This window comes from Pristis pectinata, chromosome 21 (assembly GCF_009764475.1).
Source record: "Pristis pectinata isolate sPriPec2 chromosome 21, sPriPec2.1.pri, whole genome shotgun sequence".
Taxonomy (NCBI): Eukaryota; Metazoa; Chordata; class Chondrichthyes; order Rhinopristiformes; family Pristidae; genus Pristis; species Pristis pectinata.
The window spans coordinates 34,042,793-34,064,699 of record NC_067425.1 but is presented as its reverse complement, the minus strand read 5'-3'; the positions used below and the strand labels follow the sequence as shown (position 1 = coordinate 34,064,699).

The 21,907-nt window shown below is 40.2% G+C and overlaps 1 protein-coding gene across 1 annotated transcript; it reads left to right on the top strand.

Moving 5' to 3' along the window:
- The first annotated feature begins 39 nt into the window (after positions 1-39).
- Positions 40-21,028, top strand: mdh2 (malate dehydrogenase 2, NAD (mitochondrial)). Its single transcript, XM_052035856.1, has 9 exons — positions 40-195; positions 5,072-5,240; positions 8,075-8,158; positions 10,031-10,140; positions 13,688-13,813; positions 15,439-15,516; positions 17,790-17,889; positions 19,149-19,300; positions 20,554-21,028. Exons 1-9 carry the CDS (start codon positions 124-126, stop codon positions 20,683-20,685), a joined length of 1,023 nt encoding a protein of 340 aa, XP_051891816.1. The 5' UTR covers positions 40-123; the 3' UTR covers positions 20,686-21,028.
- The last annotated feature ends 879 nt before the right edge of the window (positions 21,029-21,907 follow it).

Genomic DNA, 21,907 nt, shown 5'->3' with positions numbered 1-21,907 from the left:
AGCTGAGGCAGCGGATTGGTTGATGGGCGCCGAGGGAGCAGGTTAGGATGCACCGCCGCCCTCCCTTTAGTCCTTTAGCTGCTGGAGGTCGTTCGAGTCACGTCGGTTCGGGGATCGGTTGAGATGTTGTCCCGCGTCGCCAGGCCCGTCGCTGCCGCCGCCGGCTTCAGCAGGAGTTTCTCCGGCTCCTCACAGGTATGGTGCAGGCCGGCCGGCCCCTCAGGTCCCCCGCCCCGCGGATGGAGCTATAAGGGCCCGGTCGCCTCTGCCTCCGGGCCTGGGGTCACCGATCGGGGGGGGGGGGGCAGAGCCACCGGGCGTTCGCGTCCCTGCCGATGCCTGTCGCCTCCGAGCCGGCAGGCGGTTGGGCATCGATGGGCAGGCGTGTGCTTCGGTGCTGTGCTCGGCAGTGGAGCCCAGTGTTGCCGGTACCCGTTCCGGAGGCCGTCGGCGGCCTAATCGGCATTCGCAGTGTGGCTTAATCCGGCACCTGGGGTTGCTCGGCGACATTGCAGGATCAAGTGCGCGTTGTGCAGAGAATTTTTGGGAATGGTAACAATGACTTTACCTGGTGTCATTCATTTGTTGCCCCCTTTCCCCCCCCCCCCAAAAAAAGCATGAGAACTGTTAATTTTTGTACTTCACCTAACTGGTGTAACACATCAGCATTTACTCGAGTGCTCTTTATTTTAAAGATGTGCCAGCGAGGAGACGGGGGAGAGTAAGGAGTGCTGCAGAGTTCATTGCTGAACGGTGGTCAGTGGTGCCCAATAGGCAGTGAGCACCACTCTAGTGCTGAAATAAGGAATGGCAAAAACTTGATGCAGATAACAAATTGCATTGGGTCATTTGCTTGTGATTTAAGATTCAGAATCTGATATCAGTTTGTGAACAACAAAAAAATAGAGACTGAGGTTTTGACCTCAAATGGGGCCAGATGTACTTAAAACTACAGTTTTATCAATCATATAAGCTGGAACTTGGAATGTAATACACATTTTATTTATCAAGATGAGTTGCATCTGGGAGGAATCTTTTTCCATATTGTTTTGTGCAACTGATTAGGAGCAGTATATGTGATCTCTTTTCAATAATGTAATAAATTTGGGAGTGACATCTAATTTTTAAAAAATGCAAGTACTAACTTGGACTCCAGGTGTGGCTGGAGATTCATTGATTTAGTAATGCAGGCAGACACATAGTTTGTTTAAAAAGGACTAAAGCAGGAAATGCACAAGTCTGAGATCAGTTGCCTCCTTACTAAGTAAATTACCATCATTTTGTCATCTGACTTGCATTTTGTGAAAACCTCTAGTAACAAACTTTCCTGATTTCTTCATTCTGTTCATTGTGCTCCATGTCAAGTACTAGTGGATAGAATATCACTTCTGAATCTTGCTCCTACAATAAGATTGATATGACCTTTAACCAAAGTCTTTCTTGACATGTGATATCAAAAATAATGCAGATGCTGTAATTCTGAAATAATAAAATGAGCAAATGCTGAAGGTCCTCGGCTGCTCTGGCAGCGTCCACATGGAGACAAACGGTAACTTTTTGGGTCAGTAATTTTTTTTCATTAGAAATGGGTTAGGATGCATCTGACCTCTAGTTAGTCCTCTAGTCCTTTAGATGTTGGAGGTTGTTGGAATGGTATTAACTAGGACTGCCTGCTGGTGGAGATGTTGTCCCATGTAACCTAGGTTTGTTAATGCCAGCATGCCATTCTGGTAAAAGGTCATTAACCTAAAATGTTATCTTTGCCTCCAACTTGACATTTGTGATAGAACTGCAGATTTACATCTGTTCTCCTTGGGCCTCCACACATACCCTCTCCCCTTGGTTGTCTTTTGCATAATCACTCTTTTTGTCTTTTCATTGGTTGTTCTGCTTTTGGTTGCTTATGCTTTCCTCCCTTGACCTTTCTTAGCTATGGCTCTATTTTTATCATTCTGCTGTTTGTAGGCGTTTGTATTGTGCAGGTTTGCTGTTTGGTTTCTGTAATAGCATCGTAGCTGTAAAACACCCTGAAATCGTGAATGTTGAAAGTGTTTAATGGCATCTTCAAAACATGCCTTTTTGTCCAGCTTTTGGTCACTTCTCCTCCTATCACTTTAATTCTTCATCTTATACCCAGTCTGACCTCTGTCACAAAACATGCTGGATGTTCACTAGCAAAGAGGGCTGTAGAGGCCAAGTTACTGAATAATTCTTTAAAAGGAGACACAAATTTCTAGAAATACTCAGCAAGTTGGGCTGTGTCTATGGGAAGAGAGACAGAGTTAACATATTGGTTTGAAGACCCTTCATCAGAGTTGGGAAGGAGCTAAAGCTTAAGCTGCAGGGAGGGTGTGGGATGGTGAAGGTTTCTTATGGGATAAGCTATGAAGGAGAGTGAGAACATGGACACAAATCCTGGTCTCAACTGCAATATGGTATTGGTCTGTGCATGAGCTAACGGGCATGTAGACATTTAGGTTGGTTCTTCCAGAACTGTCCTCTGGACATGCAAGCAGTGCATGAATTTGGGTTTTGTCAGTTGCTTTGCATTATGTTATATGGATGGAATAAAAGGGTGGGGGGGGGGGTGGGGGTGGAATTATCCAGATAATCCAAATTTGTCTATTCAGAGATTAGGTACTACAGAAAATTTAAAGTCAAAAGTTGAGTTTTTTTGTCATACGCACATACATGTATGCACAGGAGCAATGAAAAACTTGCTTGCAGCAGCATCACAAGCACATAGCCTAAATATTTAAGCATAGAATAAATATTGAGCTATTCAGAAATTACTGCTGTAAATGACAAGAACCTTTTCTTCATCTGGTAAAGGATCAGCCATTATTTATTGAATGGCCCATACCTATTACTGCTCTAGTTTTTACAGTCATCAGCTGCTCTTGAATTGGCCTGATGTGCACACTTCGATTCATTTTTATTTCTGATTAGAATTTTGAATTGCAAATTTTAAAATTGGATATTTGGCCAAGTCTACTCCACCCACTGAATAAGATTGCTGGTAAGGTTCTGTATCAATGCATCTTCCCACATCCCTAATTTGCCTTGTGTGTATATATACACTTTGATCTAACTTAACCACCCCTCCTGGTAGAAAATTCCAAGGATTCAAATACAATATTTGAAGTTTTTCCTCTGACCTCTGTCCTAAAAGGTTGACCCTTGTAAAGATCCTGTGCCCCCTCCACCTCCCCAGTTCCAACCATCCTCTCATATCCAATTCCAGTGAGATTAACCCTCATTCTTCTAAAATCTCCCTGGTCTGCTCAGCCTGTACCTCAATCCAGTGATGGTGCCAGTGTAGCATAGTTTCATTTTCTTTATCTAATTTGAGTAACCCTTTTATGTAAATCTATAATTTATAATAGAATACTGTATTAAGATTATTTGCAATTTAGACTTTAAAGTTTTGTGTAGAACTAGTAATATTTGCATTTAAATGTCAGTGGAATATTGCCATTTAGACTGCACCTATAGGAAGGAATTCCAGATAATGGAAGCTAGTGTTCAAATTTACTGCAATACTTTGGTATGAGGGGAAGAAAGTGGAATGGAATGCACTACTGAAGTTAGTTATTGAAACTGAGGTCTGCTGCCGATTTTGGAACAGGTTACATTTGGAGCTGAGGGAAATGAGAGAGGAAAAGATGGGTGTGGGGTAAGGACATAGCTTGCAGGGTTAACAACTATGAGCTGTCAGTTGGCCTCCTTCCATGTAGTAGGTTTGTGATGGGGTTGAACATCAATTCAGATGTTTAACCATTTTTAACTTGACCAAATATAGCTAGGTTTTCATTTGCTATAGTGTTTGGCCTCAGAATGAAAACAAAAGTTAAAATGTAAAACAATTAATTCTAAGGAAATACAAGATAACACAGAATTATGTAAGAAAATTAATACAAAAAGATGATTCTGAATTGTTTTAAGTACCTGGCAAGGTAAGCAATTGAGATTCCATTAGTGACATTCCAGATTGGAATGCAACCTTGGCGTTCAATATTTAGATAAGATTTTGAAACATGTACCAAATATAGCTAGGTTTTCATTTGCTAGAGTGTTTCGTCGTGAATTCTTAGATGTAGCTTTACTATCATAGTTGTTCATAAGGATACTAAATAGCAATGTGTAGGAATAATCATGTTGCAATTTTCATGAGTGCCTGTACTCCTTTGGTCACACTATAACAGGCAAATGTTTCAAAATTCTATCTAAGTATTGAAGGCCAAGGTTGCATTCCAATCTGAAATGTCACTAATGGAATCTCAATTGTTTACCTTGCCAGGTACTTAAAACAATGCAGAATCATGTTTTTGTATTAATTCCCTTACATAATTCTGTGTTCTCTTGTATTTCCTTAGAATTAATTGTTTACATTTTAACTACTTTGTTATCATTCTGAGGTCAAGATCAGGTTAGTCACGATTTTACTGAATGGCAGAGCAGCCTTGAAGGGCCTCTATATGGCTGACTGCTGCTCCTATTTGTCAGTTTGTTCCAGAGCTGAACTGTGATCCTCCAGTCCAGTATAATGTGATTTGAGGAATCAGTCTAAGTGTTATTTTGTTCCAATCTGTTTTATGGCTCCTTGGATATGTAGGGTGTTCATTTCTTTCCCATCCTCATCTTTTCCACCCACTTGACAACTAATAGAGTAAAGCAAGAATATTGCCTCGAGACAAGCGTGGCATAAGTTTTCTAAAAATAATACAAGTATTGTACAATGTGAGGAAAGCTTTCTGAGTAGCTCTTGTTCTCCAAACTGACTAATGGCTTTTGAAGAAAACTTTAATTTAGAAAGTAAGATGCAGGTGTGACTCCAGGGTTAAATTGAGGGTTGGTAAAGTCAAGACCTTCTGTAATAACGTTAACTCCAGCTTGATTTATAAACTGAGGGATTGCAAGAAGTGATTTTAAATAAATTGCATTAGAAAGCAGTAAACTAGCTTACAAACAGGACAGTTATTGTTTTCTTGTACATGTCTATTAATGACCCTGGCTATCAAACTTTACTAGTAATTTACACTTTTCAATATCACATTTTTCTTTTGCACAGAGCAATGCCAAGGTAGCAGTGTTGGGTGCATCAGGTGGTATTGGGCAGCCTTTCTCTCTGCTACTGAAGAACAGTCCACTTGTAGGCCAGCTCTCACTGTATGATATTGCTCACACACCTGGTGTTGCAGCAGATCTCAGCCACATTGAGACCAGGGCAAAAGTAACTGGTGAGTACTGCTTTAAAAGAACAATATAAATTCTTATTTGGGTATGTAAAAGTTCGCTAGACAAAAATGGTTGAAGCTGGTACTTGTATATGTCCAGTCTATAGCTTGATTGTCTTAAGTGAAGTAAGATGAACCCTATTATTCCAGCCTTAAAGGAGGGACAGGAAATATGGACCACTTAGCCTGGTATCAGTGGTAAGGGGAAATGGTGGAATCTAAGTAAATGGTGATAGGATTGGGCAGAGTCAATGTGAATTTGTCAAATGGTAAATAAATCTGTTGGACTTGAGGTTATAACTAGCCACGTAGATTAGGGGGAGACAATTAGCATTTCAGTAAACATTTAATATGCCATTGCAAGGTAATCAAACAAAATAAGAGTGCATGGATCTGGGGATATATACCAGCATGTATTGATACTTAGTTAAATAACACAAAACCTAGAAATAAAGGGGTCATTTTTGGGTTGACGGGCTTTCAGTTAGGGTGCTGCAGGAATTGGTGCTGGAGTGACTGCTCCTAATAATCTTTGGCTGAGGGGATCAAGTGCAATGTATCATAAAAGCTGGGTGGCAGTGGGAACTGATGAGGATGAAGAGAGGCTTTGGGATGGATGGATGGAAAGGCTGAGTGAATGGGTGAGGATGAAACAGGTGAAAACCAATAGGGGTATCTACTTTGGCAACCAAATAGAAAAGGTAGAATACTTAAATGGTGATGAATTGAAAGGTGTTGGTGTTCAGAGGGACCCAAGTATCTTCGTGTATAACTGAAAGTTCATTTGCATGTACAGAAAACAAATAGGAAAGTAAGTGGTCTCTTTAACTTTATTGCAAAAAGACAAAGATTGAAGTTTCTATAGGGTTCTGATAAAGGTGCACTTGGAAGTTGCATACAGATCTAGTCTCCCTACCTGGGATAAGAATGCAGTGAAGATTCCTCAGATTGCCACAAAAAGAAGTCAACCAGCCTAGACCCATACTCTTTATAAGAATAAAAGCTGATCTCGTGTAAATGTAGAACATTCTTGTGGGGCTTGATGGGTTGTGTGCAGTGCTGATGTTGGTTGGCCAGACCCAGCCTTGAACCAAGTAGGGACAATCAGTACTGAGTTGAGAATTTCAATGCACAGAGCATGGTTTGTCTTTGGAATTCTATACTAAGAGGGTTTTGGAGGCTTGTCACTAAGTATATATTTAAGATGGAGGTATATTGTTTTTTGGATATCAAGTGAATTGAGGAGTAGGAAAGTGACACTAAAGCAAAAATTAGCCTTTATCTTAATGGCAGAGCAGGCATGTGGGGTCAAATAGTCCAATCCGGCTTCTGTTTATTCCTTGTCTAAACTCTGGTGGGGAAACTTGCTAATGTGGTTTATGCCAGATCAGATTTTGTCTATAGTTTTGTCTCTCAGTGATAGAAAGTTGTCAGTTCAAGTCCTGCTCTAGAGATTAGCACATCTGGCATGCTAGTACTTCTGTGCAATTTGAGGAAATGCTGCATTATCAGGTTTTAAATCACTTGCAGCATGATGGCATCGCTGACAAGTGCACATTTATTAACCCATCACTCCTTGGTGGTGGTGGCAAACTGCCATCTTGAAGCTCTGCAATTCCTGTGACTGTTTTCCACAAAACTGTTGGGAAGCAAGTTCCAGGATTTGGACCCAGTGATGATGGAATAGAGACTTAGCTCTGAGTCAGGGTGGAACATGTAAGTGGTGGTGTTCCCATGTGCCTGAAGCACTTATTCTTGGTAGTGATCATGTGAAATGCTGTCAGAATAGCCTTGGCATGTAACTATGGTGCAGTTTACAAATGGTATACCTTGTAGGCACTGTGCCCAGTGATAGAGGGAATGTTTGTTTAGGGAGTTGGGTGAGGTATTAGTCAAATGTGCTGCTTTATCTTGGTGTTAATAATGGGACATCCTAGTTCTGCACTCATCCAGGCAGGTAGTATTCTATCACAGTGCTGCTCTATGCCTCGTAGACAGTGGAAAGGCTTGGTGAAATTGGGGCTCCCTTTGGGTGGTGGGGGGGGGGGGGGGTGGGGGGTGACTTCTGGAAATGTGGTCTTTGACCAACTCTTGCAGTCAGTACTTGCATAAATGATTAGTTATAGTTCTGGTCATTGGTAACTGTCCAGATATGTGGTCAGACTTCCTTTAGTTGATGGCATTGCCTGCCATTTGCTGGGCGTGTGTTATTAGCCATTTATCAATTTGTGCCTAAATGTTGTCCATGTTGTGGTGCTGCATTTTGAGGAGATTTGAAGACTGTGATTATCAGTGAGTATCCCCATAATCTGATCTTTGTGATGGAAGGAAGAACTGAAACATTTGAAGGTGGTTGGGCTAGGGCACTGCCCTGAGGAACTCCTAGGATGAAGTTAATTAACCTCTAACTGCAACCATTATTTGATTCCAACCAGTGGAAAGTTTTTCTCATTGACTTCCATTTTAGCAGGGCATTTTAGTGCACCTTTATTTCAGATTAAATATTAAATTGGGGCCCTGTCTGCCCCCTCCATTGGCTGTGAAAGTTCCTGTGGTCTGGTTCACAAGAGGAGGAATTCTCCTTTGATCTGGTCAATCCTGCAGCTGCCATGACTGAAAACACAACATCCTGGTTTTCCTTTTACTGTATGTTGGACCTTGTCAGGTGCAAATTGCCTGGCCTGGTTGCTACACTGCAGTAGTTACATTTGTAAGACAACTAGTCAGCTGTGGAGAGTCTTAGAATGTTTTATGGTCATTTTAAACTCTATGTAATTGCAGTCTTTATCAATTTGTTTCTACATTATATAGCACTGACTGAAATTGTTTTTGCCCAGGTTATTTAGGTGCTGAACAGCTGCCTAATGCCTTAAAAGGATGCCAACTGGTGGCTATTCCTGCTGGAGTGCCGAGGAAACCTGGTACGTACTTAAATCTTGGAGTAATCCATGGTTACTTGAGCCTCAACTCTGCCTGGACAGACTCTTCAAAACTTAAAACTGGATCCTACTTTGAAACGACCTGTTAAAAGCAAGGCTGTAATCATATGGGTCATACATAGTATATTGTGTGTGTGGGCAGGGGGAGGAGGGTTAGGGGGAAATGAAAATCAATAACCTGCAAAGCTGGAAATTGGAAATTTAAAATAGGAGCTGTAAACACTCTGAAAGCTAGGCAGCTTCTGTGGAAGAAAATGGTTAACACTTCAGACTAAAGACCCTTCCATCAGAACAGAGTGATTGCGATGACTACTTTGAGTGTAGTGATAGAATTTAAACTGCTGGAGAAAATATTTTCTTTCTCCAGAAGTAGCATTTATATTATACGATTACTATTTATTTTCTGTAATGAAGGCTTTGAGCTGTGTACTAGCTGGCTGCCTTTTAAAACTTAATTACAGAGCTTGGGCTGAAAACCTTTTTGGACATTGGGTATGTCACTGCACTATTGGAGCTTGCTTTTTATTTCCATGCCCTTTCACTCACTTTCTGAATATTAGAATTTTCAAACTGAAATTACAATTGCCATATCTTCAAGTATTAGGTAATATGTTTATAGACCTTTGATTGTGTGAGGAACTAGTTTTGCTATACTATATCATTTTAATACATCTTGTCTTTCTCCAAAGACAAACTTCCAACTGAACTTGTTTGGAGTGAATAGGTTGATATTCTAATCTGAACAAATGTTCCCTACTGAAGTTGGAACTTCTGTTCCAACACTGAAGTTTGGATACCCAAAGAAGTGATGTATAGGATAATCACTAGTATTGATTAGCTTTAAAATCATGTGTTGCAGTTTAAACCATTTGGTGTAAATTTATCTAGAAGCAAAATAAATTTCCAACCTTCCTTTGGCTGGGGTGTTTAGAGCTAGGGGTCTGCCATCCAGGGCAGATGAGGGGAAATGTCTTCTCCAAAAGGAGATAAATCTCTTGAATTCCCTACTCGAAGCAGCAATGGAGTATTCAAACCAATACTGAGAGGTCTTTGGATATTAAGAGAATTGGGGTTAAATGGGGTTGGTGCAGAAAGGTGGTTCTAAGGTAAACTAGCCAGGATCTTAATGATTTGCAGCTAATTTTGTTTCTCATGATCTTTCATAATGACAATAGTCCAATTTGTATTGAAAGGTTTTTCTGATTTTTTTTTTTGCTGAACTCTTTTGAAGATTAGAATTTTTTTCTATTAATAAATAATCCATTATCTTGTTTTGGCACTTGTATTGCTAGCTCAGCCCAGCAACTCTAAATTTAAAATCAGTTTCTCCTCTTCTCTATATTTTACTCTGCATTTCATTTAACTAGATTTGTGCTCATTCCTGATTTGGGGTGGTGGAATGTTTTTGAACACTTATTCAAATTCAGTGTCATGATTTGCAAATGGTGCACGAGTCTTTCAGATGCTGTCTATATTTTTCTGCTGGAGATTTTGAGCATCACTGAGGGAAAATATGTCACTTGAAAGCTGGCTTTAAAAAGTACCATATTCTACTTTTTAAGATGGTATGCTTATTTGATTTGGTTACCTATAACTGCTCCTTAAAGGTGTATTGCTTTTAAAGGAGCACACCTTGGTAAAATTATGCCTGCGCTCATGTTTTGTTTATATTTTAACTAGGCTTGCGTACAGTTAAAGCATAAAAGGTTCCATTAAGTTGCACATGTTGTCACTAAAATATGAAAATATTTCATTTGTAGGAGAAATAAATGGAGGAATTTAATCAGTTAGAGTTTATGCATGTAAGAGTGCTGTTATGTAGATGTGCTGTAAATATTAAAATTACCTTTGCAGGCATGACTCGAGATGATCTGTTCACCACAAATGCTTCAATAGTTGCAGATCTAACAGAAGCTTGTGCCCAGCATTGTCCAGAGGCAATGATCTGTGTCATCTCCAACCCTGTGAGTTTGTTCTATAAGTTGATAATGTCTGGCATATGAAAGTACCAACTTGACTATTATAGTTGTCTTTATTCATCTATTTGGAGCCAGAAGTCTTTGGAATTCTCTGTCCTAATGTTTCATCTTAATTTAAATGCAATATTGTTAATTTGGGGATGGTATTTTTCATGAAATATTCACACAACTACCCTTCTCTGTTTATTGGTAAGATGGATGTTCAGACCACAATGCCCCGATTTTAGGTAGCGGTAAATTGGAATTGGTTTATTATTGTCACTTGTATGAGGTACAGTGAAAAACTTGTCTTGCATACCGTTCATACAAATCAATTCATTACACAGTGCATTGAGGTAGTACAAGGTAAAATAATTCAGAATGCAGAGTAAAGTATCACAGCTATAGAGAAAATGCAGTGCATTATTCCAGTATCCTGGTCAGTTGTTGCAATGTTAAATTTCCATTAACCAAGATGTAATGTAAACATTGAAACTGTTATGGTGTTGAGTCATGTGTCTGATCCATGATTTGATTAAAGAAATACTGCATATTGGGCTTTGGTAAATAACTTGAAATTTATATGGCAGTGATGGTATTAGGAGCAACTATTTAATTTATTGAGACTACTGTAAAGAGGCATGGGTTAAATGGACTATATGAATCTTGTACCCCTTCAGTCTAAACTCCAAAGAATACACCCAACTTCTTTAGCCCTTTTGTAATTGGACAATCTCCTCAACCCAAGAATTAGCCTAGTATATGGAAGTCAGAAATGGGAAGAGAGAAATCACTCTACTGGGAGTATTCTATAGGCCCCCTAATAGCCACTGGGACAATGATGAGCAGATAAGTAGGCAGATTTTGGAAAGATGCAAAAAATAACAGGGTTGTTGTTATGGCAGACTTCGACTTCCCTAATATTGATTGGCATGTCCTTAGTGCAAAAGGTTTAGATGGGGCAGAATTTGTTACGTGTCCAGGAAGGATTCCTGATACAGTATGTGGACAGACTGACTAGAGGAGAGGCCATACTGGATCTAGTTCTAGGCAATGAACCTGGTCAGATGACAGACCTCTCAGTGCGTGAGCGTTTCAGAGATAGTGACCACAGCTCTCTGATCTTCAACATAACCACGAACGAGGATAGGAGCAGACAATATGGGAATGTTTTTAATTGGGGGAGGGCTAATTATGGCATAATTAGGCAGGAACTTGGGAGTGTAAATTGGGAATAGATGCTCTTGGGGAAATGTACAGTGGAAATGTGGAGGCTGTTTAGGGAACACTTGGGGTTCTGGTTAATTTTGTCTCATTGAGACAAGGAAAGGATGGTAGGGCAAAGGGACCATGGTTGACAAAAAGTGAAACATTTAGTCAAGAGTAAGGAAGCATTCTTAAGGTTTAAGGAGCAAAAATCAGGCAGGGCTCTTGAGAGTTAAAGGTAGCCAGGAAGGAGCTTAAGAAGGGACTTAGAGCTAGAAGGGGACATGAAAAGGCTTTGGCAAGTAGTATTAAGGAAAACCTAAGGCATCCTACACATGTTAAGAACAGGAGGATGACTACAGTGAAGGTAAGACTGCTCGGGGATAAAGGGGGAAACATGTGCCTGGAGGTAGAGGAGGTCCTTGAATACTTTGCTTCAGTGCTCACTAGGGAGAGGGACTGAGTGTGAGGTCTGTAGAACCAGCTAATGTGCTGGAGCACGTAGAGGTTAAGAAAGAGGTAGTATAGGAGCTTCTGAAAAACATAGGATAAATAAATCCCTGGGGCCAGACAAGATATGCCCCAGGTTATTATGGGAAGCGAGGGAAGAGATTGCTGGGGTGTTGACAATGATATTTGCCTCCTCCCTGGCCACAGGAGTGGTAGCAGAGGGTTGCAAATGTTAGTCCTTTGTTCAAGAAAGGTAATAGGGATAATCCTGGGATTACAGACCAGTGAGTCTTGTGTCAGTGGTGGGCAGGCTATTGGAGAGATCCTTGGGGACAGGATTTACGAGCATTTGGAGAGGTATTGTCTTATTAGGGATAGTCAGTGTGGCTTTGAGGGGCAGATCATACCTCATGAGCCTAATTGAGTTTTTAGAGGAGGTGACAAAACAAATTGAAGGTAAAGCAGTGGATGTGGTGTATATGGACTTTAGTAAGGTGTTTGACAATGTTCCTCATGGTAGGTTCATCCAGAAAGTCATGAGGCATGGGATTCATGGAGAATTGGCTGTGTGGTTTCAGAATTGGCTTGCCCACAGAAGGCAGAGGGTGGAAGTAGATGGAGAGTATTCTACCTGGAGGTTGGTGACTAGTGGTGTTCTGCAGGGATCTGTTCTGGGACCCCTACCCTTTGTGATTTTTATAAATGACTTGGATAAAGAAGTGCAGGGGTGGGTTAGTAAATTCGTAAATGACTTGAAGGTTGGAGGAGGTGTGGATAGTGTAGAAGGTTGTTGTAGGTTACAACAGGATATAGACAGGATGTAGAGTTGGGCAGAGAAGTGGCAGCTGGTGTTCAATCCAGAAAAGCGTGAAGTGATGCACTTTGGAAGAATGAACTTGAAGACAGTACAAGGTTAATGCAGGATCCTTAGTGTGGAGGAGCAGGGGGATCTTGGGGTCCAAGTCCATAGATCCCTTAAAGTTGGCTCTCAAGTTGATAGGGCAGTTAAGGTGTATGGTGTGCTGGCCTTCATAAGCTGGGGATTGAGTTCAAGAGCCACAAGGTAATGTTGCAGCTCTAAAACTCTGGTGAGACCACATTTGGAGTATTGTGTTCAGTTCTGGTCACCTCATTATAGGAAGGATGTGAAAGCTTTAGAGAGGGTGTAGAGGAAATTTACCAGGATGTTACCTGGATTAGAGAATGTGCCTTAAGAGGAAAGGTTGAGTGAGCTTTCTCTTTGGAGAGGAGGATGAGAGGTGACTTGATAGAGGTGTATAAGATTGAGGAGCACAGATAGTGGACAGCCAGCACCTTTTTCCCTAGGATGGCAATGGCCAATACCAGAAGGTATCAGTTTGTCAGAGGAGGAAAGTTTAGGGGAGATATCAGAGGTTGGTTTTTAAAGAGTGGTGGGTAACTGAAATGCACTACAAGGGCTGGTGGTAGAGGCTATTATAATAGGGACATTTAAAAGATTCTTGGATAGGCACGTGGATGTGAGGAAAAATAAAGGGTTATGGGCTGTGTAGGAGGGAAGGGTCAGATTGATCATAGAGTAGGTGTTCGTATAGGTCGGCACAACATCATGGGCTGAAGGGCCTGTAATCTGCTGTACTGTTCTATGTATCTCACCATTTTTATTGGACAAGCAAGAAATGCCTCCCTCAAGTATCCTTTAAGCTGTGTTTGCATGACTGGAACTTGTAAGCTGTAGATGATTTTTGACTAACTGCAGTTTTTATTCCAATTGAATTGTAGTTTGATTTTTAATCTATAATATCAATCTACAAAATGTATAGATCAGCCAAAGTAAGGACAACATTGTGGATTTGTACTGAATGCTTTATGTTTGGCATTCTCCCTCCTCTTGTATTAAATAGTTTGTCATTTTTAGGTAAACTCCACAATACCAATCGCAACAGAAATTTTCAAGAAACATGGAGTATACAACCCTAACAAAATCTTTGGTGTATCAACATTGGATGTGGTCAGAGCCAACACTTTTGTTGCTGAGCTTAAGGTAAACAAAAAATAGGATGGTCTACACTTTGTCACATGGTTGTAAATTTAATGTTTTAACCAAAGGCTTTTTATTCCACACATTTGTGGAACTGCTTGTAACATGGCTGCCTTTGGCTGTTTTAATTGCAAGTCATTTGACATGAATCAGAGCTACTTTATCCTTTTGTACAATTCCTTTTGAGAAACTCCAGCAGTTTGAAAAGATCTGGTATTAATCCATCTTGCAGGTGAACAACACTTTAGATGTGCACTACTGGGAGTGAACTGATAGTGTAGTATATCAATGTTCTGCTGTAGTGTTGGGGAGAACTGAATACATTGACTTTTCTTTCCCTGACCAAAATGAGAACTCTTGGCTCCTTGGTTTCTTCTGTTTTAGATTTGTCACGTACTTTTCCATCTGTTATTTTGGTTTTGTGATCCATGTTGGGATTAATTTCAGGTGGTATCTAATTTTAACTGAAGTTACTGATGTAACATTTAAAGAAGTTATATTCTAAGTAATGGAATGAATCTAGATGGTACTCTTTGGAGCAAGTTCCATCTAAATCAGATCTATAAAGGCTACTTATTGGCAGCAGAGATGTTTTCTGAACCACCTCTGCTGGGAAGCATGCACTAAGTTTGAAGTGAGAATGCAATTTGGAATGTTCCTTTGAAAACAACTGCAATGAAAAATTTGAAAAGCAGTTCTTCTAATAAAATATGAACTTTCTAAACCAAGACTGGATTCAGAGTTAAGTCCCCTGTACATTTTGAGTTCTATAAACAGCAAGTTAGCCCTGTCTGAAAGGAGTGCTTGTTAAATGTTTGAAAACAATTGGCAAGTTTGATTTTTTTAAAAGGCTGGTGGAATTTGTCTCTGATCTCTTGCTCAGCCTTTTAAATGCATTGACGAAAGGGGGGCTGTTTCAGATGATTCAGGTTTTCATTTTTTTTCCAATGTTTGAATCGTGGGGGCAACTTTCTCATAATTGCTTGCTCTCTTCCCCTTTCCTCAAAGATATTTAGCATGTACCCCCATGTTGCATTTTGGATTTTCATATCATTTTTGTATGCTCGGAGGTAGAACAAGTTCTTCATTCTTTGGTGTATAGTACACTATGTAACAATTAACTTCAAATTCCAATATAATCAATTGAACAATGGCATCCCTCAATTTTTTTTTAGAGTAACATGTTGATAAACTCTCACTTGCGGGTTAAACTAGTCCATTGAATATGTAATGTTACAGAAGCCAAACAAAATGTATAGCAAGAAATGTGGTACAAAAAAATAGTATTTGAGATCTAATTTGTAAAGCTCATTGAATGTTTATGCAAAATGGTTATTCATTTTTATTCTATTACCAGTTACTTGTACAGGTTGGATAGCAGTATACCAGGTCACAGGATTACAAAGATACTTACTTGGTTGGAGGTCTGATAATTGGGTGAAATTGGACATTTTCTGAGATGTGCAGATTATAACAATTCAATCAGCTTCTGAATACAAGACTTGGCAGTTACCAGACAATTGTTCCTGCCTTTATTTTGGAGCTTTGTAAAATAATTGATTTGTTGCAGTTAACATTTCTTACGTTTTCATAAGGATAAAATGTAAATACTTCGTTTGTTTTTGCAGGGCCTTGACCCTGCACGTGTGTCTGTACCAGTGATTGGAGGCCATGCTGGAAAGACAATCATCCCTCTGATCTCTCAAGTAAGTAGGCATGAAGGTGACAAAACAGTGAATGACAGTCAGTTATTTGGTATACCATTTTTCTGTATATGGGGAAATGCTGAGTTTTAATTTCACCACAGTTTGGAAACCACATTGTTAGGATTGTCCTGAATCATCAGTGAAATCAATTCTTAAAGCTAGTTTCTCTCACTGAGTTTGCTGAAGTGTTGTGGGTAAAAGGACTTTATGTATATCAAAACTGAATCTTAACGTAATGGAGGTACTTGATATTAGGCCTGTGTTGATTTTTGTTTTTGCCCCATTTGCTTGTGGGATGTGACCATGGCTGATAACATGCCCATTCCTAATTCACCTTGAGAATGAGGTGATGTGTTGCGTCCTTGAACGGCTGCAAACTTTGTGGTGAGGTGCTTTCACAGAGCACATGTTTAGAGTTCAGCATTCTGATCCAATGACCAAGTTAGGATGGTGAGAGTCCTGGATGAGAACTGTGTGCGGAGATGTCTTTGTAGATGATGCGCTGTGATGATGGTAAGAGAAGTGAATGTTCAAGGAAATGGATAGTGCCAGTCAAATGAGCAGCTTTATCCTGGATGGTGTTGATCTTTTTGAGCATAGGAGTTGCACTCACAGTGTAGCATGTTCAGTCACTCTCTCGGCTCGCCATGTAGCTGGTGGAAAGCGTTCAGGAGTTTAAGTTACTTGCAGCAATCTATTTAATCTGACTTGTTCTTGAAAGCTCTGTATTATGTGCCTGTTCAAATTTCAGATTATTGGTGATTTAAAGTATGTTGATGGTGGGGATTCAATGTTGGTAATACTGTTGAATGTCAACAACAAATGGTTAAATGCTCTCGTTGGAATAGCTATTGCCTGATAATTCTGTGATTATAAATGCTACTTGGGATTTGCCACCTTGTGCCTGAATGTTATCTGAAGGGTTTTGAAGGAATTGAACAATTGTACAGTCATTAGCAAATTGCCATTTGGAATTGTAGAATCCTTCCTAATGGGAGGAAGCCATTCTGCCCATTGTCTGCCAGTCATATGTAGAACTCTCACTTCTCAGCTCTTGCCATTGAATTGTTCAATCTTCATAACCTACTAACTTTTATCACAGGAAGGTCATTGATAAAGTAGCTGAAGACAGGACTTGGACATTCCCCTGAGGAACTTTTGAATTCAACTCAGTTTTCTATTTACTGCTTTAAGTTGATTCCCCATCTGTGGCATTCCTTGCACACTTGGAATTCCAGCATTGTGTACCTGTATTCCAGATGCTTCCTCCAGAGAAGCTGTTCTACAGAAACCTCATCAATTGCATTCATTATATTAAACATCAGTCAAACGTTTGACTTGTTTCCACAAAGTTTTGCCTATCTCTCAAATTCATTGTATTATAAGTTTATTTGACTACAAAAATATTCAACTTAATGGAAACTCATTCTTTTATGACAAAATCCATGAAAGCATTTATGCCCTGAAAACTCATTTTGGTGATTCCATTTAATTTTGTGCTCTTTCACCATACTACTCACCAGCTGCTCAGTCAGTTTAATAAATAAAACCTGCAAGTTAATGTCATCTGGACCATGCTTGCTTTTTTTTTTGCTTCTCCACTCCTGAGCCAGTTTCTCAGTGTGCTCCTCCCTAAGTAAGCTGCAGGTATTGTTTTACTGACAATTCGCCTGGCTTGATCCTTGCCACATCTGCGCTGGTTAGCCTTGTACAAATGAGTTGCTTGCCTTTGTGGAGTTTTCTGCTTACCTCTTTCCATTTTGACAAATTCCAATATTAGTTTCTGAATATGCCTAACAGATGACACCTTTTTTTTACATGCTAAGTACAGGATTACAGCATGAAGCTGTACCACCAATATTATTTTGAACTGGGAGCTGGAAAATCTTCCACTTGTGTGATGTGAATACATTTGTAACAGCTATGCTGTGAAGATATGGGTGTTTCAGCAGTCACAAGCTGCTCAGTGTTGTAAAAACATTTCATATCCTCCAGTTACATGGTGACTGTGACTTATGCAGATTCTCTTTGCTGACAAAGATATGGGACAGGCCATCCACCTGAGCTATGCTGTGAGCCTCTTTTCTCTCCTACCAGTAGCTCTGCTGTATCCTGAAACAAACATTGTTCTTTAAATTAAATAATTAACTTAGAAAATGTACTTCTGCTCTTAAGACAATAGGTTTTGTTTTTACAATTAAACATGTATTCACAGGTTGGCTGAATCTGTATAAAATTAGCATTTGAATGTTAACTTTTTGTTTTGATTTTAGTGCAACCCTAAAGTAGACATTCCCCAGGATAAGCTGCAGGTCTTGACTGAAAGAATCCAAGAGGCTGGTACAGAGGTGGTCAAAGCCAAGGCTGGAGCAGGTTTGTTTATTTGTTGTGATTCGTACAAAAACCCTCCGTCCTGTTGCCCACTGTAGGAGTCGGTTCATGATTTCTATTTCTGAACTTGTCTGATCAGGCTGCTTTGGCTATTGGTTGACTTCTATGCAAGGTTTGATTCATAGCCTTTCAGTCAGATAATGACCACCGAAGATGAAGCTTCAATAGTTCTTGGTGCTGCGCAAGCATCAATTCAATAACTTGTGCTGTTTACAATAGTGATCAAGTTTTCAGTATTGCTTCCACTGTTTAAACAGGACTGAAAGTTACTAAGATTAGTTCTGGAGATCAAAAGTAATTTTTGCTTTGCGTTCATTTCCTTAAATCCATCCCTGTTAAGAGATCAGAGACAGACTTGCCAGCAAGACTGAATCTGTCTATGGAACTATCTGCTTTCATCCTTTACTAGCGCCACCCCCCCCCCCCCCCCCCCCCCCAATAGCTGGAATTTGGAATTGTCTTGTTTCTCACTCATCTCCACGCATGCCTTGTTCCTGAGACTGACCCCTGCCACCCCCACCCACCCACCCTTCCTGTCAACCTCATTCCAACTAAATGACTGAGCACCCTTTAATCTTGCTCCACAGCCTATATTGTAAATGGTTTCCTTGATTCCACTCCTTTCAACTTTCAAAATACTGCCCCATCTGCAACATACCTTTTGCTTTTGAGGTCTTGGGTGCCTTACCTCCATAATTTGTTCTCTTAAATCCTTCTTTAAATGCACCTTTGGCCAAACTTTTAGTTGACACTCATCTCTTCTCAGCACTTTTTTTACATTTTGACCATGAAGCCTTTTGAGATGCCTTCTCCAATGAGTATGTGCTACCATAAATTTGGGTTGTTGCCTGAAGGGGTGAGGTTTGGGAATGTAATTATATCTTTGTCAGCAGTAACAGTGCTTCAATTCAGATTTTAAAATTTTAGTAGCTGGGGATGTGAGAAGTGCATGTCAAATGGCAGCATTGACTGAAACCCAGGTGACTGGAGATTTTAAAGAAACTGTCCAACATGCTGTCCTTCAAGTTGCCACCTGTTGTATTACCAACAGAAGCATCATCTCGTAGGAAACAAAGGATTTCCTTTAGCTTGTGAAATTTGATTTGCAAGTGCCATTGTTATTTGTATGGTTTTTTTTCCATTCTTGTTCCATATTTAACTGGGAAATGGATTTGTCTTTAGTTCTTGACAAAAATGCACATTAAATTTCATGCAGTTCCTGACTTTTTGGTCTGATTTAGGTTCTGCCACCCTGTCTATGGCTTATGCTGGTGCCAGATTTGTCTTCTCGCTCTTGGATGCTATGAATGGTAAAGAAGGTGTAGTGGAATGTGCGTTTGTCCGGTCTGAAGAAACTGAATCTCCATACTTCTCTACACCTTTACTACTTGGGGTGAGTTTGTATGCTTTCAATCTGGGCCAATTGTTTGGCTTTTACATTTTTCCTCCCCAATTATAAGTTGCAAAGGGCCAATATCTTAAAGAATTTGTATACTTTAACAACAAGAGGACAGGTTTTTTTGAAATTCCATCTCTTCATTTCAATCTGCAATAGAGAAACAAGCCAGACAATTCCACTAAAACTTCAGTCATTCATGACAACAGCTCTATTCGATTACACAAGTACCTGGCAGAGAGCTGGTTTCATTATGGTGCTCCAGTCTGAACACTGGATGTGTACAACCCTTCCTATAGTTGTGTAATTATACAAAAAGGCACCTGCTCAAGCTGGGAACTTGAGCTGACCCACTGCCCTCCACTGGCACTCTTCCAGCAATGTTGTGGAGAAGGCTGCTTGAGAGGGTTGGTGTTGGACGGCCCCTCAGCACAGGTGTGGGGCTCAGCACTGCAACATGGCCAGCAGGCTGAGTGAGGGCAGTTGTTGGGAACTGGTAGCACCAGCTTCATGTGGTGACAGAGCACCCAAATCCTGTGCTCGCTCTCATCTCTTCCAGTTGGATGTGTCAGAAGCTGCTGTATTTCCCCCCTAAATTGACCTCATTATCACAGCAGCTCTCTCCAATGGAGTGGTTAGGGTTAGCACCAGGTTCCTGGCACAGCTTTGTCAGTAACACCTTAAAGATGCTGTAAATAACCCTTCTTGAAACTGATTCCATTCATGCTCTTGCTCCCAGGGATGTATCCTGAGCACTATGTAAGGTAACAAATGTGTAAAGAGGCAATTCTATATGAAGAGGATTGTCTTTTGACTAATTTTAAGTCATTATGAAGATGGTGACTCTTGGAGATGTACAGTTTTGCTGTCACGATCTCAACCAAAAGACCCATCTTGTCTGAGATTTAGGTGATCGGTGATGCCTCTGGAGGGAATCACCGTTGAGTTCAATTCTCTCCTCATGCCTTTGTGTAAACATGTTCCAGCAGGGACCAAATTGGTAATTGGAACTTTGAAGCTTGCTTGCCTTTCTCCATTTTCACAATTCTACCTTTGTTTTTACAGGGATAATGGGACTTTGGTTTTAGCTGAGATCAGTTAACTTGTGAAATAAGTCTTTGCCCTTGTAACTTTGACCTTCTCATTTATGGGCTCTCTCTTGCATATTTTTAGCACAGTAATCGTGTGTTTCTAAATTGTCTTTAAGAAAATGTTTTAAATTGGTGTATTTCACTTCTTCCCCCCACTAGAAAAATGGCATAGAGAAGAATCTTGGGCTAGGTAAACTATCTGCTTTTGAAGAGAAGCTTGTAGCAGAAGCTATGGGTGAACTGAAGGCTTCTATAAAGAAAGGCGAGGACTTTGTGAAGAGCAGAAAGTAAATGATTGTATTGATATGTACAGAATGGAAAAACGCCAGCCTGTTGCAAACCTCCACTAGTGGCTGCTAAGTGTTGGCTGCTGCTATGTCTGTTTGCTGTCAATTTTTAAACCTCTATTTGTCATAGCAGATCTAAGATCATTAAATTACAAGCACCATTTCTCAAACATTGTGGGTTTTTTAAACTTCTGAAAGATTTATGTGATGCCATGTATTTCATTTTAAGTGCAAATAAAGTACACCTGCAGAGAATTTCTGAAGTTGGAATACATGCATTCTGATGTTTTCTGTATTAAATGATGATATTAAATTGCTGGTGATGCAAAGCAGCATATTAACTTGCATCCTCTGGAAAATTGTTTGCTTTGCTTTCTGCCTGATTCCTGCTTCAAGAATTGTATTTAAGAGGGAGTTGATATTACGAGCCAGTTAAAGCCATGCTGTAGCTTGAGTCAGATCTGCTATTCAGCAACATTGTGGCTGATCTGGCCTTTGTTCCACCTCTCTTTCTGATCTCTGTAATCCTCAATTTCCTCTGTAGTCCAAAAAACTCTCAGCCTTGAATATACCTGAGTTGGGATTCAGAGTCCTCTGGGGCACAGTTCCAAAGATTCATAGCCCTGGTGAGGAATTTCTTCTAAGTCTTAAGCAGTCAATCTATTTATCCTGCAGCCATGGCTGCTCATTGTAGACTGCTCACCAGGTGAAAGTCTTGTAGCAGCTGCACTGTTAAGCCCCCTAAGAATACTATGTTGCTGAGAATGCTGCAATCTTTTTGTACTTGAGTTAACAAGATGAGCTACTACTGTGTTCTCATAAACCAGCTCTTTCCAATAATCTGTCAGATGAACCTTTGTATTGTCTCCAAGACAAGTGTCTCTCTCCTTGACTAAGGAAACCAAATCTTTGTGTTACGAGACTTCCTTATTCTTGAACTCCATCCCTATAGGAAACATTCTTGTACTTGTACAAGGAACACCTAGATAACTCTGATCACCTAGATTTAATATTCTCATACTATTTGGTGGGGGGGTGGAGGAGAAAGAGAAGAGGTGTTAATATCATGGAATGCACAGGGGTTGATAATACCCAGGGTTGGATGCCAATGGGAAGCAAAGGAGTCAGCTGAGCCCCTGACAGATTTTTGCATCTTCATTCACCACAGGTGAGGTAGCAGAAGTCTGGAGATATCCTTACTGCCCTTAAATGTAGGCTAAGTCAGG

Excerpts from the sequence above, each read along its gene's own strand:
- mdh2 (XM_052035856.1), top strand. The coding sequence starts at position 124 with ATGTTGTCCCGCGTCGCCAGGCCCGTCGCTGCCGCCGCCGGCTTCAGC. Across the intron at positions 196-5,071 it reads GTTTCTCCGGCTCCTCACAG|AGCAATGCCAAGGTAGCAGT; the intron begins GTATGGTGCAGG and ends TCTTTTGCACAG. Across the intron at positions 5,241-8,074 it reads GACCAGGGCAAAAGTAACTG|GTTATTTAGGTGCTGAACAG; the intron begins GTGAGTACTGCT and ends GTTTTTGCCCAG.